This window comes from Alternaria ethzedia (genome assembly GCF_023757985.1).
Source record: "Alternaria ethzedia strain BMP 0044 chromosome Unknown scaffold_28, whole genome shotgun sequence".
NCBI lineage: Eukaryota > Fungi > Ascomycota > Dothideomycetes > Pleosporales > Pleosporaceae > Alternaria > Alternaria ethzedia.
Window position 1 is genome coordinate 102,558 of NW_026056221.1, and position 13,542 is coordinate 116,099.

General features: G+C 55.0%; 3 protein-coding genes across 3 annotated transcripts; 1 reads left to right on the top strand and 2 right to left on the bottom strand.

The window, feature by feature from the left end:
• Positions 1 to 15: 15 nt before the first annotated feature.
• Positions 16 to 7,425, top strand: J4E87_008647 (uncharacterized protein; the record flags this gene model as incomplete). The annotated part of the gene is made up of 1 exon (XM_049380232.1): positions 16 to 7,425. The coding sequence occupies one exon, from the start codon at positions 16 to 18 to the stop codon at positions 7,423 to 7,425; it is 7,410 nt and encodes a 2,469-aa protein (XP_049229974.1).
• Positions 7,426 to 8,010: 585 nt separating this feature from the next.
• Positions 8,011 to 9,717, bottom strand: J4E87_008648 (uncharacterized protein; the record flags this gene model as incomplete). The annotated part of the gene is made up of 4 exons (XM_049380233.1): positions 8,011 to 8,261; positions 8,361 to 8,704; positions 8,766 to 8,872; positions 9,034 to 9,717. The coding sequence occupies 4 exons, from the start codon at positions 9,715 to 9,717 to the stop codon at positions 8,011 to 8,013; spliced, it is 1,386 nt and encodes a 461-aa protein (XP_049229975.1).
• Positions 9,718 to 10,501: 784 nt separating this feature from the next.
• On the bottom strand, positions 10,502 to 11,898 carry J4E87_008649 (uncharacterized protein; the record flags this gene model as incomplete). The annotated part of the gene is made up of 2 exons (XM_049380234.1): positions 10,502 to 11,792; positions 11,840 to 11,898. 2 exons carry the CDS (start codon positions 11,896 to 11,898, stop codon positions 10,502 to 10,504), a joined length of 1,350 nt encoding a protein of 449 aa, XP_049229976.1.
• Positions 11,899 to 13,542: the final 1,644 nt, after the last annotated feature.

Sequence of the window (13,542 nt, forward strand, 5' to 3'; positions counted from 1 at the left end):
GCGGGAAACCCTTGGATGCACGCTCGACGGTCCACCTCGTCCTCGCAGCCGCCGCCCTCATCGCCCCCATTTGCTCCCGGGCACTTTGGTGAAGCTTCGACTCCGCCCGAGGCGCGTGAAGCAGTCTCGCCCACCTGGACGGCCCCCTCGCCGGCTCGCACCCTAGCCAATTCGAGCCCAGAGCTCCCTACGCTCCCGTCCTTTTCCATACTGGGCAACAACCCGCGCACCCCGTCCAACGCTGCGAGACACGACCGAACCGACACTTCCTACTACACGGCCAGCTGGGGCAGTCCGTACAGACACCCGCCGCCCGTCTTTAATCCGTCGCGTCAGGTCTCGACAAATTTCGGCAGCGACGACTTTGAAGAGGAAAATTCCGGACTCACATTCGGCCTCGGACATCTGCTTCCATCCCGGCTAGATCTGCAGGAAGAGTCACCGAACCAGTTCAATCTCGAGCATCTTATCCCGCGTCTAGAACGGAACGCCTCGCCGAACCAGTTCACGCTCGAACACCTAATCCGATCTCGACTGCCAAATTTAGTGACTCCCACCAAAGAACCGCGAGCCTCCGGTACTACTCCCCGCGCGTCCGATACGAACCCGACTTCGCAAGAGTGGGTTGAGAGATTCTTAGAAGAGCGTTGGAACCGCGAGACAAACGACTGGCGGAGTAATAACAGCGATACAGAGGGATCAGGTGGAGAACCGGATATACCACTTGCGCCTCCTCCGAAAAGAGGACACAAACAGGGGAACAACAACAAGACCTTGAACCAGCAGGACTTTTGGCGCCACTTTAGTAAAGACCAGAAGGAAGCACTCGGCAAGATGATGGCCTCAAAGTACGCGGATCCTGAGCTGGTGACGGCCAGGCAAAACTCCGCATCAGGTCCCAGTACGAACGGACACAGTGCCCAGGCTGAGAAGACGCCGGTACCGACTCCTTCAAAAACAGCTAAGCCGGCAGATGAAACTCCCAGCAAGCAGTCGAACAAGGACGCCTCCAAAGTAAACCAGGAGTTGTCGAACAAGCCACTTCCCGACACCCCAAGCAAGTCATTCTTGGCTCCTCCAGGTGCAGCACCTGCGCAACCTCGGATGCGAAAGAAGGTCATTGTCAAGGGCAAGGGCTGCATCATCTCGATACCGCGAGACATTCCCAGGGGCAACCCTGGATTCCCTCCGAAGCCGATGACCGCAGAGGCTGTTCACAACAAGCTCCGACAGCTTGAGCAGCAGGGCTACGATACTCGTGGCTTCAGTACTGGAGGCTTAGAGACACACAACCGTGCCATCTGGCCCGCTGAGGAAGATGTCAAGGCAGAACGCGCCAACTCCAACAAGCAGTACAAGGTCCGCGTCTCAAAGGAATCAGAGTGGAAGGACTATGAGAACTCTCTGCTTGAAGCTAAACTGGCAGCACTTGGTGTCAGTATCGGTGGCGAGGAAGATATCCCTCTTCCCATGTCACGAACAGCGTCATCACAGCAACACCCTGGGCAAGGCTTTACTCCACCAATTCCGACCTCCTCAGCTGGCAGTCTTCGCATGGCCAGGCAAGGCAGCATCGCCGGCTTTCCATTCGGACCCTCGCCAGGGCACATGTCCCGACAATCGATCGCGTCTCCGGCTGCTTTTGGAAACCAGCGTCCCAGCATGCACATGCATCGCCATTCAACTTTTGGGTCGCCTGCCAACTTTGCTCAACACGGTTACTCACCTTCGGGCACTTGGTCGCCTGCTGGATACTTCAACTCCCAAGATGGACGTAGTGGCTCCCCTGCTCTTGCTCTGAGCAGGCCTGATCTTTCCGGAATGATCTCGCCACACTCTCCATTCGGCATGAGACCCGGCCAGCAGTTTCCCATTACGCCGACACAGAGGGACGACTTCCAATTGCAGATGCAATTGCAACAACAGCAGCTACAGAACCAGCTTCTTCAGCAGCAACAGCAACAAGTCCTTGGACTGCGTCCCTCCTCCACGTTGGCCGAAGTACCTGAAGATGAAGATGAGGAGGATGAGGTTCCGGCTATGAAGCATGCCACTCAACCTGCACCGGAGATTGCTGTACCGCGTCCTCGCAGTCATCGCCATAACCTTAGTGAGAACCTTGAACGCGAGGCGGCGAACGAAGAGTATCACTTGGAAGAAGCTATCGACAAGCAGTTTGCGGAAGGAGGTGACTTCAGTACGGAGCCAGAGACTAACGTATCCTACAAGCCTTCCAATGCTGTGGCTAACCCTACGTGGGAGGACTCGCGAACGATCCTGCACCAACCTCAGCCGCACAGCAAGTCGCATTCACTCACCAAGTCTCAGAAGCCTGTCTCCTTCTCGTTCCCTGCCCAGCAGAACCCTCGCTCCGACAGCGACGGTGCGAAGACCAACATCTCAGAGAACACAAACCCCAGCTTGGAAGATGGAGAGGTTCGCAACCCTACACAGAGCTCTGCGCAGCACTCCCAAGCACCGTCCCAGGTCAGCAACTCATGGAAGGACAACAAGTTCGCATTCAGCAAGCCTGCATCGGCGATGCACAGCAAGCACGCTTCGCGTTCCTCGATCTCGAAGCTCAATGTTGAGGCTAAGGAGTTCAAGTTCAACCCTGCAGCGTCTTTCCAGCCCGGATCCTTCTCCTCAGGCTTCAGCTTTGCACCCGCAGTTAAGCCAGCTACAGCTGCTGCTCCTGCTGCTGTCCCAGCCAACAACAAGCCCAGCATCGATGCATTGGCCAACTTCAACGTGTCGGCTCCTGCCTTTAAGCCGGATGCACCCGTGTTCAAGCCTGATGCTCCAGCGTTCAAGCCTGTGGCTGAAGCTCCTGTGTTCAAGCCTGCGGCAGACAGCTCTCCGTTCCCATCTGGTGGCTTCAACTTCTCCAGCCCGCCAGCCTTCAAGCCAGAAGCGCCCGCGTTCAACCCTGGCGTGTCTACCTTCAACCCCAACAAGCCGGCTCCTGCTCCAACAAGCTTTTCCTCGAAGATCTTCGGAGATGTCAACCTATCTCAAAGCGACATCATCAAGCCAGCCACACGCTCGAAGGCCGTGCCGATCATCCGTCCGGACAACACGCGCTCGCAGACTCCCGAGACTGAAGGCCGTGAGGACCACGAGGATGAGTCTGGCCGACCCAAGCAAGCCGACGGGCGCGAAAAGCGAGCTCGCCGTGACCGCGCTGATGGTGACGATGTCCCCAAGTTTGCACTCCAGCCCGTGCTTGCATCGCAGCCTTTGGCAGAAGTCAGACAGCCCAACGCTAGCAAGCAAGAGCCTCAAGTCGAAAGGGAGGCCGTCGCAGAAGACAAGGAGAACCTGTCGCCCGTACGTGAGCAGATCAAGGCCAAGTCGAAGAGCCCCGAGCCTCTGTCGCAGCCAACGGAAGAGGTCATCATGGAGCCTATTTCGCCTGCACCAGAGAGCGATCTAGGTGCAGACGACGACACACCTCACGCGAGCGATGTGCCTACGCCAACCACCGAGGAGCCCGAGCCATTGGGCAACAAGCACTCTCACAAGAGCACGCTTTCTGCCAACGCCAAGCCCTTCGAGTTCCGACCGCAGTTCAACAGTGCTGGCTACGACTTCGGCTTCCACGTTACGAAGCCGTCCCAGGTTGAAGATCCCGAGAAGTCTCAAGTGTCTCCACCGAGATACGCAAGCAGAAGCCCAGCAACTACGTACAGGCCTAGCGACGACGGCTCGTTCAAGACTGCTATGGAATCTGGCAGGCACAAAGGCTACCCTGAAAGCGAAAGTGCTGATTTCGACCAACTTGGTGATGCTTCCTTTAACGACATTGATGCTGTCATGAAGCATATGGATGGTGAGGGCTCGGACTTTGGCGTCGAGCGCGACGAAGCCTCTTGGGACCAATCTTCCCCCCAGAGAACGCCAAACGTGTTTGAGCGCAATGACCTGCAACCCAACTTCAAGATGCGCAGTGACGCCCCCAGCCCCAGCCCCCGTCGGGGATTCTTCCCGGGACGCCCGATGCAGGGATCTGCAACATCAGTGCAGGATCCGTTTGACGATGAGCGGGCTGCGCTCCCATACGACTCGCCTGTACGCCACATGAACAATGCTGACGCCGGACCCATGAGCGATTGGGACGAAGGTCTTCTTACTGAAGACGAGTCCAAGGTCCAGACACGCAGCGGCTTTTTCGACAAGCATGTTGATGACCTCATGGGCCGTCTCCTGCAGGACCGCCTTGGCCCGCTAGAGCAAAACCTGCAAGGCATTCAAGAGGCACTTGCAATGATGTCGCAACGTCCGGGACGCGGCCGCCGTAGCATGTCGACTAGCGCACGCCTGGACAGCGATGCCGACGACGAAGATGACGAAGCAGAGACCGACGTTGACTACCGTAATCGATCTCGTGGAAAGGACAGGAAGTTGGAGAAGATCCGATCCATCGTCCAGGACGCGCTTGAGATGCACCAATCACAGATCACATCTATTCCGGTGCCCGTTCCCGAGCCAATGATCCCAGAGAAGATCCGGGAGATCGTCACCGATGCGCTTGCGCAACACCAGCCACCTGTACAACCTGTCGAACCTGTTCCTGCTGCTCAGATCCGCGACATTGTCCAGGATGCAATTGCTTCTACCACGATCGCATCCTGGACTGAGGCTCTCAAGCCTGACGACGTCCGTTCTATCCTTGCTGACATGCTCGCAACCCATCTTCCTAAGCCCGTGGAATCGGTCAAGCCTGACGACATCCGGTCCATCGTGTTGGAAGCGTTCGAGACGCACGCTCCTCAGCCAATGCCACCCCCAGTCCCTGAGCAGATCTGGCCTGACGACCTGAAGGCAATTGTCACCGAAGCCCTTGCGTCACAACAAACGCCAGCTGTGGAACAGTTACAGGCGGAGACTATTCGCTCCATTGTCGCTGAAGCACTCGCATCCCACCAGCCTTCAGCTCCCAGTGCGCCAACCGCCGAAAATGTACAGCCCGATATGATCCGCTCTATTGTTGCGGAAGCATTGGCAAACCAGAAGCCTGCCGCCACTCTCGAGGCTCCCGTCGATATTCCCCAGCCACAGGTCGATATGTCCGAAATCTACCAGGTCATTGGTAGCCTCAAGGCTTCCATTGCGCAGACCACTAGCCATCATCTTCAGGCTGAGGAGGTTCGTGAGCTTGTTGAGGATGCCCTGAAGCGCCACGGTGACGAGGTTGCCGAGCGTGAGAACTCCAAGGCCGTCCAGGAGAGTGATGTTCGTATCGCGGACCTTGAGGAAATGCTCAAGGAAGCCACGCTTCGATTCAACGAGGAAGCTGAAGCCCGCCAAGCCATCGAGGCTCGTGAAGCAGACTCTGCGCGCCTGCTCAAGGTCACGGAGGAAGAACTCACGCTTCTCCAGCAGACTTCCCGTGATGACGAACACAAGATTGGTACATTGACAGAGGAGCGAGATGACCTCCGCCGCAGCCTGAACTCATACCAGGCGGATGCAGCCAACATGCGCGATAGACTCGCCACTCTCGATATTGAGAACGAGCAGCTCAAGCTTACAAACATCGCCCTGGAAAGCTCGGAGGAGGACCTCAAGAAGAGACTCGATTCAGTCACCGCGGAGAACGAGGCACTCAACTTTACGCTCGAGGAACACCGTATTTCCGCCAACAAGTGGCGTGGTGACCTTCAGCACGCTCACGAGGAAGGAGAGCAGCTGCGCAAGGCTATCGGAGAGGCGCGCTTCCAGGCCGAGGAGGCGACCCGAGTACGCGAGTCGATGCGCACCAAGCTCGAGAAGCTACAGCAAGACATGGTTGCCGCTTCACAGCAGGTCGCATCTGAGCGTGCTCAATGGCAAAAGAACGAAGAGGCCTCCGCAACCAAGTACGAGGTTCTCAGCGCACGCATTGAGGCTGAAGGTCGCACACGAGAGCGTTTGGAGAGGGAGCTCGAGCGCTTGGAGACCCAGGAACGTGAGGGTATGAGACTCAGGATTCATCTCGAGCAAACCCAGAAGCACAACGCCAGACTTGAGGAGACAATTGAAGAGCTGAGGAGGGAATCTCTGGAGCACCAGAAGAACGCCCAGCGCTACGAACGTGACATGCGCGAGGCTAGGGATGCTGCGCACGTTGAGATCCGCCGCACCCGCGTGCTTATGGAGGCCGATGTTGACGCAGCTAATAACCAAGTCAACATCGTTCGCCACGAGCTTGAGAGCGAGATCGCCCGTGTTCGCGCTGAGCTTGACCAGGTTCGCCTAGATGCTGATACCGCCAAGGAGAAGCACGAACTGGATCTGGAGGCCGCTTCCGACCTCAAGAAGCAAGCCGTACAGGAAGCGATCGAGAACAACAGACACAGCCTGCAGGAGCAGCAGCGCACTTTCGAACGCCAACTTGAGCACGTGCAGCATGAGCACGCTCGCGCTCTTGAAATCGCTCGTGAAGACAAGGATCGTGCCGATGCTTTCCACAATGACAAGCTTGCGCTCGCCGACTCCAAGCTCGATCACTTCAAGGACAAGATTGCGCTGCTGGAAGAGAAGCTTCAGGTCGCAAAGGAAGCCGTCAACGCCGCTGTTGCAGCAGCATCCAAGTCCCCTACGTCTACCTCTTCATTTGCTCCTAGTGGCGCAGAGAAGATCTCGCCCCAAGCGCTGCGCGAATCTATTGGCGTTCTCCAGGAGCAGCTGCAAGAGCGCGAGGGTCGTATCGAAGCTCTTGAGCGCCAGCTTGAAGATGTCGATACCGAGGCCCCGGCTAAGTTGAAGGAACGCGACACTGAGATCAACTGGCTCCGTGAGCTACTTGGTGTACGTGTTGATGACCTGAACGATCTCATCAACTCTCTTGCCCAGCCAACCTTTGACCGCGAGACTGTTCGTGATGCCGCAATCCGCATCCGTACCAACTTGCAGATGGAGCAAAGTGAGAAGGAGCGACTCATCTCGGGCGGACAAAAGTCCCTCCCAACCTTGAGTTCGCTCTCAAATTTTGCTTCACCTAAGGCAGTCCAGCTCGCTGCTGCCATCGGTAACTGGCGCAAGGGCCGTGGCGAGGCTACCTCCTCTCTCGCAGGCACCTCAACCACCACGCGGACCCAGACACCATCCCGTGCGCAGCCCCACTCCGCTCAGTCCTTCCTCTCAGGCCTTATGACACCACCAACCTCCAACGCGCGCCGCGGATCAGAACTCTCATCCTCGTCGCAGCGCCCTCAGCCCCTGCGCACAAACTCGAACAGCTCGCGCGCGTCAACCGAAGCCGGTTTCCCCGCCTTGGGCAAGCAGCCCCGCACACCACCTCTGATGCGCAAGCAAGCCTACGACCAAGACGCCGAAATCGAGCCTTTCAGCGAAAGCGGCTTCTACGACGATGAAAGCACTGTTGATGGCGAACTCACGCCACTAGCGTTGAACTTTGGCCGGGAACTACAACAACGGTAGATTCTGCGACCATGACACACAAACAAGAACGACGAAACTGCAAAACCAACAACCTTTTCCTTTGTTAAAGAGTTTTTCCCTTTTGCGTTGCTCTACCGCTTGCTCTACACGAGCGTTTTCTGTCGCTGCCTTAACATGGGTTCTGCGCCTGTTTACCTACCTTAATGCTTGCTTCTACTGCTCGCGTTGCCCTTTTCTTCTGTCTTTTACAGCACAGCACAGCGACTTAGGTTGGCTATTGGAATATATACCCCCGCAAGACCGTTTTTTTTCGAAATTAAAGCTCAAATTGTATACACACACAACAGATTTCTCCTGGTTATATAGCTTTTCTTATGTATGTTTGGGGAATGAACGGGAGGGTATACTGGGCGGAGGAAAGGGAAGGTTGCGCGATTTGGAATTTGGGATTAGTTGGATAGCAAATTGGGTAATATATACTGTTCTTTTTGAAAATTGACGTGTGTTTGAATGGAGCTTCGAATGTCTGTACAGACTCAGATGGATTTAGGTGATGTGTGTTATTTGTGCTATGTCACACTACTTCGTCCTGTACTTGGAAAGGAGGTCATTTTTAGCATGATATCAAACCTTTCGAATCATAAACATCCTCTTCACGAACGGACTCCGTTGAAAGCTCTCCGCCTCAGCCACTGTGGGATCAACATCCCCCTTCGCAGCCGCCGCAGCATTCTCTTCATCTTCGCCAATCTTCCACGTCCTCACCATCCACAAACAAACCGCAGCGCCGATGTACATCCAGCCCGTGAAGAGGATAGCACCGGTGTAGCTCCCTCCGTTGAACGCGACGATCTCGAGGCCGATGGGTTCGGAGACTGTTAATCACGCGTCAGCACACGTTCCCACGTAAGCGAAAGCAATCATAGAAAAAAGACGGACAGAAAAACCAGGGCGAAAGAACAGTACAGACTCACAAGTAGTAGGCAGCACCAACACCAACCAAGTAATACTCAACGCACTCGGCAAATCCCTCAACCCCATAACCTCGGTCGTAACCGGCGCAGCCGTCGCCCAAAACGTGCCCGCCACACATCCACCCAGCAGACTAAAGAAAACCAGAACACCAAAGCTCTTCGCGAAGATCCAGATTAACAGGCAGAAGACGCCGACGAGGAACGTCATGCTGCCAGCCATGTTTAACCGGCCTATGGAGTCGGAGAAGTAGCCTATGGGGGGCCGGCCGAGGGCTTGGCCCAGGTTGAAGACGGCGCCGATGATGCTGCCTTGGTTGGCGGTTAGCCCGATTGTGCGGGCGTAGCTATAGAGGGGAGGAGGAGTCAGTGTGTATCTCACAGGTGTTTTGTACGGCGACAACGTACCTGGGCAGACTGAAGAGGAGGACTATGTAGCCGAGCATGCTTAGGACGCCGAAGGCGAGGAGGGCTATGAATTGGGGTTTGCGGAAGAGGGTGTGGTCGAAGCTGACCTGGGGGTGTGTTAGTATGAGGGTTGCGTTTGGTTGTGATGGAGCTCTCGAGCTGGTGCTTGGGATGTGCGATGTGCGTTGGAGGATACAAGCCACGTTCGCTGTATCCCGTCTCGCATCCATACCAACAAGAACAAAAAGAACGAAAAAAGCGAACATACCTGCCTACTCCCCACCTCCTTGTTCCGATCCCGAATCACGCACGCACAAACACTATTCACCACGCCCGCCACAACCGCCAGCGTGCGAAACGCCCACGGCAACCCGATATCCCTAATCATCGCCTGCGCCGCAAGACTATATATCAGCCCGCCGAGCCCACTCCCCGCAGCACAACACCCATTCGCCAGACTACGGTGCGTAGTGAACCACTGCGCTGCTATCCCCACAGACCCCACGAAAAGGAAGCCCATGCCCCATCCGAAACACACGCCTTGGGACAGGAAAAGGTGCCAGATAGACGATGCGAAGGACGCGCCGATGAAGGACACGGTTTCGAAGAACACGCCGATGAAGAGGGTGGTTCGCGTGCCGAAGCGCCGGGTTGTGTATGTGGCTACGGGCGAGACGATGAGCGCCTGGGAGATGGAGAGGCCGCCGATGAAGGCGTACTGGAGCGGTGTTGCGCCTGGAAAAGTAGAGGTAGAGAGGTAGTGCGCGAGGAAGACGGCGTAGGCGGAGTTTAAGCCCCAGGTGTGGCCGTTTATCGTTGCGACGGCGGCGACGCAGATCCAGCCGTAGCCGCCGTTGGGGGGGACGTCGACTGGGTGGGTATCTGGGGGAGAAGTGATTTTGTTTGGTTTTGATGCTTGAGGTGGTTGGTGGGTTGGCGAGGTTTCTGGCATGGATTGTGGAGTGTTGGTTGTGTAGAGTTCGATGTCCGGCTGCGGGTTTGCAGTAGTCATGCTCTTTTCCGATGTTGACATGTCATTTCTTACATGTCCATTGACTCCCTCCTCTTTCTCGCGTTGCGGTGCTTTCATCTCCATCCCCGCGTTTGCCAAATCCTCTTCGTCTTCGTTCGTCGTTTCTTCTCGTCTTCGCCTTCTCCCGGGAATACGGTATCACACAGCACAATCCTTCCCAATCTTACAATCCCGCTCTTCCCAATCTCTTGAAACCAGTGAAAAATAATCACCTACACACTTCTGCGCACCAAGATACACACAGATTCCAGCTCGCAAACGCGTGCGAACATGTTAGAAGTCATGTTTGCGCCTCCCGAGGTTGAAGAGTAGGAAGCAAGCAAAAAAAAGTGGAGGTTGACATCCCAACGCCCTTGTCCGGAAATAAACTCATAACCCGAACTTCTTACGTTAACGTTCGATAGGCCCTGCCTCTTCCGGTTAATGCAGAGACGGAACTATGCCGCTCGGCTAGACTTGGTGATGATGATGATGATGATGCGGATGTCGCCTGTCGGTACTGCGAGTCAAGATGAATCATGCATGCTCATAATGACTCTTAATTTTAGTTGCACTGACATCTTACGCATTGCATGACGGAGGTTTCTAATGTTACTTGATTCATTGATTCAATTCTACAAAGGAGAGGAAAATGTCCAAAACGCTATTCCAGCAATCTAAGCCAAGAGGTATCATCATTCGTCAACGCATTTCCTATATCCATCTACCGCGACTCGCACTGAGCCATGAACCTGTACATGCCTTCAACGCCCTGGTATTCCAACGGGGTGTGCATGTCCATTTCATCAGCCTCGCTAGTATGCAAGCTGTCGTATCCTGATGGCGACGAAGAGGATAACCACGGGTTTGGCTCAGTCTCAAAGTCGTCTAGCTGGTCATAGCTTTGTTCCGAATGGGTCGAGAAGTCTTCTGAAGCCGCGATTGATGGCGAGAGCATGTGCGTCCAGTCGATGTTCGGTTGTACGTGTTGGCGCTCGGCAACGGGCTTGTCGTAGAATGAACATTCGGAGGGTGTTTGGCTAGGTGCGAAGGGGAAGAGTAGCGCAATATCGGTGCCGACGAAAGAGTCAAAGTCTGCATCCTGATGAACTGCGCCTCTAGAGACTTCAAAGTCGTTGCATATCGTCTCCACTGTTTGCGCATCACAACCAGGGAAGTGGACTTTGAGAACCGAGTTTTCATACGAGATGGGAAGATCGCCTAGTGCCGCCAGTCGTTGCAGATCGTTCAAAACGGCTGCGAGCTCCTTGACGGCCCTTGAGAAGTCGACAGACAGGACATCGAGGAGACCCTCGCTGTTGAGTGTCTCCTTCTCCTGTGCGAACGAGGTGAAGCCCTTGACGGCCTTTAGGGGAGTAAGAGCGGTGACGGTGGGGTTAACGTTGAAGCTGATGTAGGATCCAGGGGTAGCCTTGGGAACCTTGTTCAGCGTACGGTTGACCTGGTCTTGTAGCGCGGACACAGTCTTGAAGCGCTTCTCGCCGTTGTGAGGGTTGACGCCATCGAACTGAGCCTTCTGTCCACCGACGAGGAATGCTCGCACAGCCTGAGACACGTTGTTGATGACTTGGGCGGGCGATGCGGGTCCATGCGAAAAGTAACGCGCGCCTCCGGCCCTGCCAGAACCCCAACCGTAGCCTCCTGCAGTTCGTCCAAATGCGCCACCGGTAAGGTTCGGGCGGAGGGTCGATGCGAAAGGTGCGCGGCCAGCCTGGGCGTTGACGATACTTCCAATTCGTGACTTGGGGAAGGAGGCCTTGTCATACTTCACGCCCGAATTGCGAGCTGCGGAGGTGGTGAAGCGACGGACGGCGGCGCTGATCTGGCTGTGGGTGGTGTACCATCGGCCCTTGCTCTGCTTGAGGTAGGCAATGCGGTGGAGAGGGTGCTTTGGGGCATTCCGAGCGAGGATAGGTTGCAGTACTGCATCGGCAGGTCGTGCGGATTCTGGTAGTTGTTTCTGTACGAGTTTCGCAGCATGTTTCCAGGCAGCCCTTCGTCTGTCAGTGCGCGACCTCCTCGAATAGTGTTGCGAACTTACTTGAACGCTCTCGCGTTCTTGGCCACCGAATTATACAGATGCACCACGGCAGGTGCCATGATGGGTGTGTGTTCCAAGAGAGGAGAGAGTGGTGATGCGTCGAACTGTGGGGAAGGCGACGTTAATGAGGCGCAGGGTCAATGTCGCCACCGATCGGCACCATTGGTCTGGAACGCCGAGCAATGACGACGATCACATGCCAACTCACTCACCGCACCCTGGCTTTCGTTTCAAGTGAAGTGAAGCCTGATCTCCTCCGCCTGTAAACTACCGCTGCAACTTTGAAACATCATTTACTTGATGGCGCAGTGATTGAGTGATGTTGCGCTGCTGTTGGCCGGCGGAGTGTGCCCGGATGCGAATCTCTCGTAGGGATGGAATGGTAGCGACTGAAGTAAAGTACCGGAATCGGAGTGGCAGCCATGCGACTCGACACCAGTAACCACTTCACGATACATGGGCGTATCATCCTGCGCCACCTGGAAGGTCGAAGTAAGATTTCACCATGCGGGTCTAAGCTCAATACCAGGAACAGAAGGTATTCATTTTCGTACTTTTACAAAGCAAAAGCCACATCCGCAGACCTGACATCCGCCTATATACTTTGCTTCATGGAAAACAAGACTCCCAAGCAACCACATCCACCTATAAGTAAAGGAAGAACATGATTACCATATATGCCTGAGGGGAGAGAAAGCTGCCATCGAGTTTTGTATGCTGAGTCGGATGAACATGCAAAAGGTAGACACACACACAAAAACGCCAGCTTTCAATGCTACGAGGCCCCTAGATCCAGGAAAAAGAGGGGAAAAGCCAGATATTCCTGAGAAGGGTATTTCGTATTGTGGGATTGGTAATTCGTGTGAACATTAAAGGAAAAGGTTTCCGAGACGCGAGGGCATTCTATCGAGGAAAAAACAGTTGGTCGGCCGCCGACCGGGTAGAAAACGCCAGAACATGAACTTTTTGTCAATGTATACACAGTCCGAAAACTCGCAAGGGGAAGATGAGAAGCAACAAGACCGAAGACCGGGACGAAGACATGCATAAACCTTGGCTCATACGACAGTTGAGACAGCACCCTGAAAGCATCATGGCGGTGTCAACAGAGCCAAGGTATCTGCATCAAGCAAATCATCAATACGCTGCCGGCTTCGAGGGTCCATGCTACCGCTGCGATAAACTGCTTTCAGCTGATCGAAAGCTGGACGTCGCTCGTCTTCGGTCCTGATAAGTTCAACAAAGTCTGAAGCTACCCGCTGTCGAATCACGCTCTGTGGCGAAAGCAAAGACTCGCCGTAAAATTTGGTAAGATTGGAAATGCCAGTATCCGTCCTCCGGTGGGCGGCGTCTTCGAAAGCCAAATGGCGGAACTCGTCATACATTGATTGATTGAAATTCCGAATCAAAAAATGCGACCAGAATTGGTAAAGAACGTTCATGTCGTAAGGGGTTGTGCCGAGGGGTGCGTTGGAACGCTGATGAAGAGCTTTGGATCGAAGGTGAAAATACGATTCATGCGATGAATCAGAAGGGATGGTGTGAACTGGGCTGTGGTGATCTTTTACCCAATAGAGGCGAACAGGGGCGATTGGAGAAGTCGATCGGAACGGGTCGGTGTCGAGTTGTGGGTGATGAAGATGGCTCTCAGGGCTACTATCGACGTGATTAGCGCATACTTTCAGCTCCTCTCAAACGGCAAC